Here is a 10,214-nt window from a genome sequence, read left to right on the forward strand (position 1 = left end):
AGCACGGGGCCTCACGTGACACTGGAAATCCTCACGCCTGTCCCGTTGACACACGTCTCGTCATGTCAAGTACACGGCAGCTCGCGCTGTGGAAAATGAAAGAGCTGGTTTTTATTTTTTTATTTTTAAGATATACTTTTATTGATGTCAGAGAGAGGAAGGGAGAGGGAGAGAGAAACAGAAACATCCGTGATGAGAGAGCATCATGGATGGGCTGCCTCCTGCACGCCCCCTACTGGGGATGGAGCCTACAACCCGGGCACGTGCCCTTGGCTGGAATCGAACCCAGGACCCTTCAGTCCGCAGGCCGGCGCTCTATCCACTGAGCCACACCGTGCAGGGTGAAGCGATGTTTTTTAACACGACCCATTTATGTCACTGATGCTGTAGAAGGGAAAGACGTTACCTGGGTAAGCCAGGGGTCCCAAAACCTCCACATCAGAGTAAGTTCACCTCGCTTTCTTCTTTTTGTTAAACTTTTATTTAAAAAAAATATTTTTATTGATGTCAGAGAGGAAGGGAGAGGGAGAGAGAGACAGAAACATCCATGATGAGAGAGAATCATGGATCTGCTGCCTCCTGCACACCCCACACTGCGGATCGAGCCCACAACCCGGGCCTGTGCCCTGACGGGGAATCGAGCCTTGACCTCTGGGTCATAGGTCGACGCTCAACTCTAGAGCCACGCTGGGCAGGCTCACCTTTATTTCTGAACTCCTAAACCTCAGATACTAATATTTGCCTTTATTTCTTCCAGGGGGAAAATTGTGGACAATTACGAAGTTGATGCTCACTCAGGTAAATCGTACGATTTGTAGAGACCACTCGGCTCATTCAGAGCAGAAACAAGACGAGGTTCTAGCAGCCCTGGCCGGCTGGCCCAGTTGGCTACAGCGTCGTCCTGGTACACCAAGGTTACAGGTTTGGTCTCTGGTCGGGGCACATACAAGAATCAACCAAAGAATGCACAGATGAGCGGAACAACACATCAATGTTTCTCTCTCTCTCTCTCAAAAAAATCAATAGATAACATCCTATATAATAAAAGGCTAATATGCAAATTGTCCCCTCGACCGGGTGTTTGACCTGGAGTTCAACTGGGAGTTTGACCAGGGGGCGGGGCTGACCTGCCAACTGCCCATGGCTCCTCCCCCACATCCGGCCCCTCCCCTGATTGGCCCAACCCACCCAGAATGGAGGCAAGGCCAGCTGGCCAACCACCCACCACCCCTACCCCAGCCAGCCCCACCCCTGATCGGTCCCAATCGGGGTGGACCGGCCGGATACCACCTGTGCACGCATTCGTGCACCAGGAGTCTAGTTTTAAATAAAAGACTAGATCCTAGATCTCTGCATCGTGCCCGTTTCCCAGGCGGAGGAGGAGTCCTCCCATGAATGTGTCCTTGAAAGTGTCTGCTCCCTGAACGCAGGCCTCTCCTTTCGTCCTCAGGTGCACACGCTCTCCCCCCCCCCCCCCACCAGAGAGTGGTGTCCATCTCCTCAGCAAACAAGCAGAGGGCGACTTCCGGCCCAGTGCAGGCCACACGGGAGCCCAGCCCGGGAGGCCCAGGTACAGGTTTGTTACACTTCTTCTTTCTCCGACGTGTGTGTGATAAACTCAAACAGCAAACATCAAAAGGCTTGGACAGCGACCCCCCCCCCCCTTCCCCACCCCAGACCTCACGGAGGGGCCCCACTCGTTAGGATTCGGTGGTTTTCTTTGTCTACCTGTCTATCAGTCTCGATGTAATGTCTTTGATATCTACACTAATAAAAGAGAGAGGTGCACATTGACCGTACCTGCGCGACACCCACCAGCCAATCAGGAGTGAGTATGCAAATTAACCCAACAAAGATGGCGGGCTAATTTGCATAGGCAGGCGCCAAGCGGCCGGGGTCTCTCCGGGCCTCTGGGCAGCGTGGGAAGGCAGAAAGGCGGCTCTGGGCCGGAGCGAAGGCGGTGCCGGCAGCCAGGGGAAGGAAGGCCCATTCTTGCACAAATCTTCGTGCATCGGGCCTCTAGTATATATATATATATGTTTAATATATTCTTATTGATTTCAGAGAGGAAGGGAGGGGGAGAGAGAGAGAAACATCCACGATGAGAGAGAATCATGGATCGGCTGCCTCCTGCACGCCCCCTACTGGGGATCAAACCCACAACCCATGCCTGTGCCCTGACGGGGAATCGAACCATGACCTCCTGGTTCATAGGTTGACACTCAGCCACTGAGCCGCGTGGGCTGGGCAAATCGTCCCTTCTTTATTGAAATGAGAGAAGATCCTGTCTGGAGCGGGGATGGATGGATGGACGCATGACGCAAGGCAGGGATGTGTGTGAGGGCAGGAACCGCTGTCCCTGTCATGCATGTCATCTCCATGGGAACGCTCACCTGTTGCCAGGTGCTGCCTCTACCACCACCGCAGGGGGCTGGGACCTTGGAGCTCAGCACCCCCACCCCCCGTGCGGCGAACCCCGGCCTGCTGCGTGCCCCCCACACCCCGCCCTCCTCAGCCAGCGGGAAGAGGTGCCCTCAGGAGCCTGGCCCGTCCTGCAGGGCCGCCCGGGAGGCCAAGCTGCAGCGGGGACTGTGAGAAGGGGAACCACAGCCTCCTGAGCGCCTTCCGGTCCCCCGTCCCGGGCAGCGGGGTGGAGGCTGGCCGGCCACCACCAAGGGGGTGCCCCCAGCGCCCCAGGACCTGCTCCCAGCAGCGGGGGGTTGTGGGTCAGGAGGGCATCCCTCAGGGAGACCAAGGGCCACGACCCCCTTGTCAGCCACGCCTCTGGTTCTGTGGGTCCCCGTCCCCTCTCACGGCTCAGGGCCCACACGTGGCAGCTGCAGAGCTGGGAGGGGGGAGGGGAGGGAGGAGGGGGGAGGAGGAGCCAGGGGAGCATCTGGGCTGAGCGCTTCTCCGCCCACATCAGAGGCAGCTCCCTGGGGTGGGGGGGGGGAGGGTGACACCCAGCCTTGCACTAGCTGTTCTGAGCTGCAGACCGAGGTGCCACTTCCTATGCCCGTGGGGGACGGGGGGGGGGGGGGCGCGTGGAGAGCTGCTGTGCGGGGAGCTCACCTGCAAGCGCTCGGGGTTGGGGAGTCTTCCCCATGCGCCCTCGCTGCCCTGGGCGGCCTTCAGCAGGTTCACCCCCTCTCCTCTCTCCTGGGAGCTTATGTCACTGCACACATTTTGCGTGCTTGGGGGAGAGGGAGAGAGAGTGGGGGAGGGGAGGAGGAGAGGAGAGAGAGTGGGGTAGGAGAGGGAGAGGGGGGAGGGGAGGGAGAGAGAGAGAAAGGGGGGAAGAGAGACAGAGAGAGAGAGAGGGGGGGGAGAGAGGGAGAGAGAGAGAGAGAGAGAGAGAGAGAGAGAATGAGAATGTATCAGCCAAAAGTTGCTTAGAAGGGGCATGACATAAAGAAGATGAAATGTATAAACACGAGATCTTACCAAGCTGTATATATATCTTTATTGATCTCAGAGAGGAAGTGAGAGGGAGAGAGAGAGAGAAACATCCACGATGAGAGAGCATCATGGATCGGCTGCCTCCTGCACGCCCCCTACTGGGGATCGAGCCCCCAACCCGGGCGTGTGCCCTGACCGGGAATCCAACCGAGACCTCTTGGTTCATAGGTCGACGCTCAACCCCTGAGCCACACTGGCCAGGCCCAGTTGTATATTCTTATTCTTATTCTTTTATATATATATATATATATATATATATATATATATATATATATATATATATTTATTGATTTTTTTACAGAGAGGAAGGGAGAGGGATAGAGAGCTAGAAACATCGATGAGAGAGAAACATCGATCAGCTGCCTCCTGCAAACCCCCTACTGGGGATGTGCCCGCAACCAATGTACATGCCCTTGACCGGAATCGAACCCGGGACCCTTCAGTCTGCAGACCGACGCTCTATCCACTGAGCCAAACCAGTTTCGGCTCTTATTCTTATTCTTATTCTTATTCTTATTCTTATTCTTATTCTTATTCTTATTCTTATTCTTATTCTTATTCTTATCCATTCCTTTATGTTTTTACCATCCCCCCACCCCCGTTTGGCAACCATCAGCGTGTTCTCTGTGTCGACGCGTCTAGTTCCTGTTTGGTTTCTCCATCGCTTGAGGCACATTGTTTTTTTGAGGGAAAATGGAAATGAGATGGTCGCGGAGAAGAAGAAGAAGAAGACGGAAGCGTCGGCCCAATGCAAAGCAGGAGACGTGGGGACCGGGGAGACGGGAGAGCTCTGCCTGGACCCCCATCTGCCACACGCCGCCGCCCCCCGGCGCCCCCAGGCGTGTCATCGACGCGACAATGTCTCCCGTGTCTTTGTTTCCCGTCCCTACCACCTGCCTCCGCGCCGCCTCCGGGTCCGGCCCTCATCACTCCTCCCTCCTTTGGGTCCGGTCTCCCCAGTGTCCCCACCCTCAGCCCAGACCTCCCTGTGCCATGGACGGAAGGATTGACCCAATAATCCATGTCATTGCCCTGGCCGGTGTGGCTCAATGGATAGAGCGCCGGCCTGCAGACCCAAGGGTCCCGGGTTCGAATCCGGTCAAGGGCACGGACCTCGGTGGCAGGCTCCTCCTCGGCCCCCGGGCCCTGGTCGGGGTGCGAGCAGGAGGCAACCAACACATGTGTCTCTCTCACATCAATGTTTCTCTTTGTCTCTCCCTCTCTCTTCCACTCTCTCTGAAAATCAATGGAAAAATAGACTCGGGGGAGGATTAGAGAGGGGGGGGGAGAGAAGAATACACTCATCCTATCCCTCCCTGATCTGGGTGCTCTGATGGTCCCACCCCCAGGCTGAACTCTAACCCTGTAGGGTCCCATCCAAGCGTCCGCCCCCCCTCCCTCCCTCCCAAACCCCCCTCTGCACGGTGAGGCGGGGAAACCCAAGCCCTTCCCTTTCTCAAACTAGGTGCTTGGGTGGAACCCTCGTGCAGGTGTGCCCGCCCCTCCCCCACCCGGCCCCGCGGCCCCCCCCCCGGGCGCACCTCGGAGGGCCACTCAGCCATGGCGGATCACTTCCTCCTGAGGCCACACCGCATGCTCAGGCTGCACTGTAATTGTTTGTTTACGAGTCTGTTTTCACTACCAATCGATCGATTGATCGTGAGCCACGGGGAGGGGGTGGGGGTGGGGGTGGGGGTGGACGGCGCTCCTACGTGTGCCCGCCCGTCCAAATGGAGGTCCCAATGGAATTGCGTCTCCTAAATTCCTCCTATTTCTTCAAAGCCATGGTCTTCAAATAACTTTTTTTTTAAAATATATTTTATTGATTTTTCACAGAGGGGAAGGGAGAGGGAGAGAGAGTTAGAAACATCGATGAGAGAGAAACATCCATCAGCCGCCTCCTGCACACCCCCCACTGGGGATGTGCCCACAACCAAGGTACATGCCCTTGACCGGAATCGAACCTGGGACCCTTCAGTCCGCAGGCCGACGCTCTATCCACTGAGCCACACCGGTCAGGGCTTCAAAGACCTTTTTACATGTCTCTTTAAGGCGCCTGCACCCCTGTCCCTGGCTTGTTATAGAGGATATTTTACAGACTCCGCTCCCCTTTCAAAGAGTGGGTGTCACGCGCTTTCCCCCCAATCCATTGGCTGCGGAGCAGCAAGCTAAGTGAACACAAGTGTTTGCTCAAAAATATTCAAAGCCAGCCCGGCCGGCGTAGCTCGGGGCTCGGGCTTGGACCTAGGAACCAGGAGGTCACGGTTCGATTCCCATTCAAGGCCCAGGCCCAGGGTGTGGGCTCCATCCCCAGTAGGGGGCGTGCAGGAGGCAGCCGATCCATGATTCTCTCTCATCATGGATGTTTTTCTCTCTCTCTCTCTCTCTCCCCCTCCGTCCCTTCCTGTCTTACATCAATAAAAATATATTAAAAAATATTCAAAGCTACCCCCCGGATGGATTTCCACTGCAAATGTATCTTAAGATAGAAGCTGTGGAGCTAAAGTTGACCCTCAGACAACATGGGGTTGAACTGTGAGGGTCCACTAATACCCGTATGCTTCCAATAAATACTAGTACATAGTTCGCATTTTCAGGGATGTACCAGGAACCCCCTCAGAATCATGAGAGCATTGTATGTTCATTTGTCTGCTCGTTTTTATTTTCTTTCTTTTTTTGTTGTTAATCTTCACCCCAGGATATTTTCCCATTGATTTTTAGAGAGGGTGGAAGGGAGAGGGAGAGACAGAGAGAGAAACATCGATGTGAGAGAGACACATCGATGGGTTGCCTCCTGCACGCCCCCATTCCCCCTCACCCCCGACCAGGGATCGAGCCTGCAACCAAGGCACGTGCCCGTGACCGGGAATCGAACCGGGGACCCTTCAGGCCACAGGCCGACGCTCTACCCGCTGAGCCACACCGGCTAGAGCCATTTGTCTCTTTTCGTGAAAAGGCTTGGGAAGTATTGCTGAGGGGGAAAAAAGGGTTAACTTCTGTAAGAGTCCCATCTTGAGTTCTCTTGCCCGTCTTTCCCTCGTCCACAGGGGGCATGAGTTTTTTGAAGCAGGATTTGCTGTCGTGGCCGCGAGTTCTGATTCCAGCCCTGGGCCCCGCCAGGAGATCAGGGCGAGAGTTGGGCTGACTCTCCTAAGCCCGGGGTCCTCAAACTTTTTTAAACAGGGGGCCAGTTCACTAAGCTGGACGCCTTAAACAGGACGCCTGCTCCTAAGCCCTCAGCGGGTCTTTGCGTGGGAGATGGTGTGAGTGTTTAAGTTGTCACATGGCTGGGTTTTCTAATACCCTCATGGGACAGGACAACCACTGCCCAAAATAGCCAATAGGTAATTATTGATCCACTAGACCAGGCGTCCTCACACTGCGGCCCGCGGGCCACGTGCGGGCGTTTTTGCCGTTTTGTTTTTTTACTTCAAAATAAGATCTGTGCAGTGTGCCTAGGAATTTGTTCATATTTTTTTTTTTAAGCTATAGTCCGGCCCTCCAACGGTCTGAGGGACAGAGAACTGGCCCCCTGTTTAAAAAGTTTGAGGACCCCTGAGCTAGAGGCCCGGTGCACGAAATCCGTGCAAGGGGCTCGGCCGGAAGGTCGTCCAGAAGGTCGTCCGGCTGGTTGGTCTAATTAGCATATTAGCTCTTTATTCTACTATAGGATTCCTGTGGTCATGTAAAATCAAATCCAGGTATTGTCTACGGACAAATCACCTTGCCACCCCCCCGCCCTTGCCCAACCGGCACGACCATCTCTTGGGTAAGAGCATTATCGGTTATTTGGGGGTGGGGAAGGGGGGAGGGAGGGTAAGGTGTTTTCACACAGGAATGAGTATTGTGAGGGGCGCACCACCGGGCTCCTCCAAAGCCCATCTTCCTTGAAGGGACAGACTCTCTCCCCAGGCCTCCACCCCGGGCCCCGTGGCGAGCACGGAGGAAGTGAGATGCCTCGCCGCGCCGGCTTTGAACGAGTGTCTTGACTTCCTGCGAAGAGGCCCGCGGTGCAGCAGCCCTTTTGGAGAAGTGAGTAAAACCGAATCTGACATCCCCGCCTCCCGCCCGCCCGCGGAGGAGGCCAGCGAGCGGTGTGCTCTCGGGGCGGCAGAGGAGGAGATCGCTGGGGGTCTGAGAGGACATCGAGCAGGGTAGGCGCTCCGGCCTCGTCCCTGTCGCCGGGTTTTCCCCTCAGGGGGACGCGCCGGCCCAGCGATAACCATTGTTCTCCCCCCCTCCGCAGAGGGACAGGGCCGCATGCTGTGCCCCAGGCCGATTTCCTGATCATGACCATGGGTTTGTGGCTGAAGATCCTGGCCGTGGGCTGTGTCTTCCTGGACGCCGGGGTGTTCGGGCAAGGTAAGGACCCTCGACTCTTACTGCTTCCTCTCCGAGCGTTTGCTTGGGGAGGGACGCCGGTTGGAGACACGGGCAGAAGGATACGTGAAGGGCTAGCGGCCGGAAGGGAGGGAGGGAGATGGTCCGGGCTGTCCTAGCTCAGACAGACCCTGGCGCTGCTGAAATTAATGCCCACCTATTTAAGGGACAAAAACAATAAAAAGAACAGGAAAAACAGAAATCACACGTTCAAAGGAAAACCTCGTCTAGGTGCGTCTTGGCTGACAACCGGCGCAAGGGAATTCCAAGAGCAATTGTTCTTCACCCTCCCAAGGGCCTGGATGGCCGGGTATGAAATCCCAAGGGATGTGAAGGACCCAAATAAGTGAATTTTTATCCTCTTAACAAGAAATGCATTTTTTATTTTTTTTTTTAAAGTCATGCTATGCCTTTGCTTGCATGTAGCCACCCCCTCTTTCCGGACCAGCCGGCTACTTCCTCAAATGCTGATGCATAGTAATGGGCTGGCGGACCGCTTTGCTGGGTGGCCGTGGGAGAGAACGCCCCTGGCTCTTTGGGAAAAAAAAAATCTCACCCCGTGGCATGTTCTTATCCCAGAGGTGTCTTCCGTCAGGTTTTCGGTGCCTCCCTCGTCGCCTGACGATGTACCGGCTTTGGGAATCCGTAGGGGGCCACCGCCCTTCCCGGGTGGCGGGTGGGGGCGAGGGCCTCGGCGAGATACAATTAAGACCACCCACAGCGATCAAGCCCAGGCGAGGCGCTATAGGAAAATGGAACGGGTGGGACTTCGGGGACCTGGGGAAGTTGGGGAATCTTTGCCCGCGCCTGGGTCTACCGAAGGAACTTTTTCTGAACCATCTCAGAGCGGGTCCTGAGCCCAGTGCAGTTGGTCATTCCACGGAGCTACCGCATGGAGAGTTCATGTTGCTCCTTACGATGTCGTATCTAATGCTGGTTTGTTGTTGTTGTTGTTGTTGTTGAAAGGACATTGAAACGGTACTTTTGTAGAAATTCCAAATAAGAAAAAAAAGAAATAGAAATTTATTTTAAAAAATCTTGCTTGTCGGTATTCACTTGGAAAATATTTCTTTCTTTATTTTATTTTATTTTATTTTATTTTATTTTATTTTATTTTATTTTATTTTATTTTATTTTATTGTTATCTTTCCACCTTTCCCCTGAAAGGCAGGGCAGTAGCTACCTCCTGAGTTCATTGCGTTTGCCACTTTCTATTCTGTGTAGCCACGGACGGTGGGAATCGGCGCGAGAGCGTGCGTGTGTGTTGAACGGCAAACACGGCTTGAAGTGATTTTGTGGGGACAGTGTTTTTGTCTTAGTACAGAAAGCGTTTACCGGCTACCATCCTTTTTCTAAAGTTGCTTCACGTCATCAAAAGCAAGTTCTAAAGAAGAAGACTGTTAACAGGGCGATAATACGTGGGTTATCGTAAATCAGGGTCCATTCCCATGAGCAAGTCCCACCTCCAGAATGGTTCCGAAGCGTTCCTAAAAGGGATACGGAACTATTTGGCGGGCCACAGGGCAAGCCACCCTGAACATTTCAGCCCAGTCCACGAAGGACCTTCACGAGACGAAACATCGTTGAGTTTGCAACCAAAATAAGAGGATAAAAAATGATCTAAAGACCTTCCGACCCTTATACTAGAAATAAGTGGACGGATAGGCATAGGTTCATTTTGGAAGTTCAAGTTTAACGTCAATTGCCCACCTACATATGGAGAGCAGATATTTTTTTCTAAAAGGTGTGGATGGTCTTCCTGAAATATACACGGAGTGGCCGAATGAGGATGATCTCTGAACGCATCATCATCTGGCCACTCAGTGTCTATCCTATAGAATAAAAGGCTAATATGCAAATTGTCCCCTCGACCAGGAGTTCGACCAGCAGGCAGGCCGGCCAACCGCCCATGTCCCCTCCCCCTGGCCAGGCTGGCTGGACCCCACCCATGCACGAATTCATGCACCGGGCCTCTAATATATATTTATATATATATATATATATATATATATATATATATATATATATATATATACATATACACACACACACACACACACTGAGTGGCCAGATTATTATGCGTTCAGAGATCATCATAATCTGGCCACTCAGTGTATATACTTAGTTTTTTTTTGGGAAAAATATAGGTCTAACCATCTGTGTCTGCCAATCTTGTTGACCACGCTTTTTAAGTTCTGAAAGGCAATTTGGCGAGTCAGTGTGTCTCATTTGGGAAGTTACTCATGCTTTGCATTGTATATTTTTTCTTTGTCAGCAACAAACGAGGTTGGTTACATATTTTTTCTTTATCAGCAACAAAGGTGCTATGCTTTATTTAACGGCGTGAAAATCTGCGTTCCGTGTTGGTAGGGCGT

At 53.5% G+C, this 10,214-nt stretch overlaps 1 protein-coding gene across 1 annotated transcript in view; it reads left to right on the forward strand.

Annotated features, from left to right (window-relative positions):
* The first annotated feature begins 7,501 nt into the window (after positions 1-7,501).
* Positions 7,502-10,214, forward strand: part of PTPRC (protein tyrosine phosphatase receptor type C) — a 68,138-nt gene continuing 65,425 nt past the window's right edge. The window contains exons 1-2 of the mRNA XM_079763748.1: positions 7,502-7,613; positions 7,706-7,821. Coding sequence (XP_079619874.1) covers positions 7,749-7,821 — 73 coding nt within the window. The 5' untranslated portion in view covers positions 7,502-7,613; positions 7,706-7,748. The remainder of the gene's footprint in view (positions 7,614-7,705; positions 7,822-10,214) is intronic.

The sequence above is a fragment of the Cnephaeus nilssonii genome (genome assembly GCF_951640355.1).
Source record: "Cnephaeus nilssonii genome assembly, chromosome: 23".
Classification (NCBI taxonomy): domain Eukaryota; kingdom Metazoa; phylum Chordata; class Mammalia; order Chiroptera; family Vespertilionidae; genus Cnephaeus; species Cnephaeus nilssonii.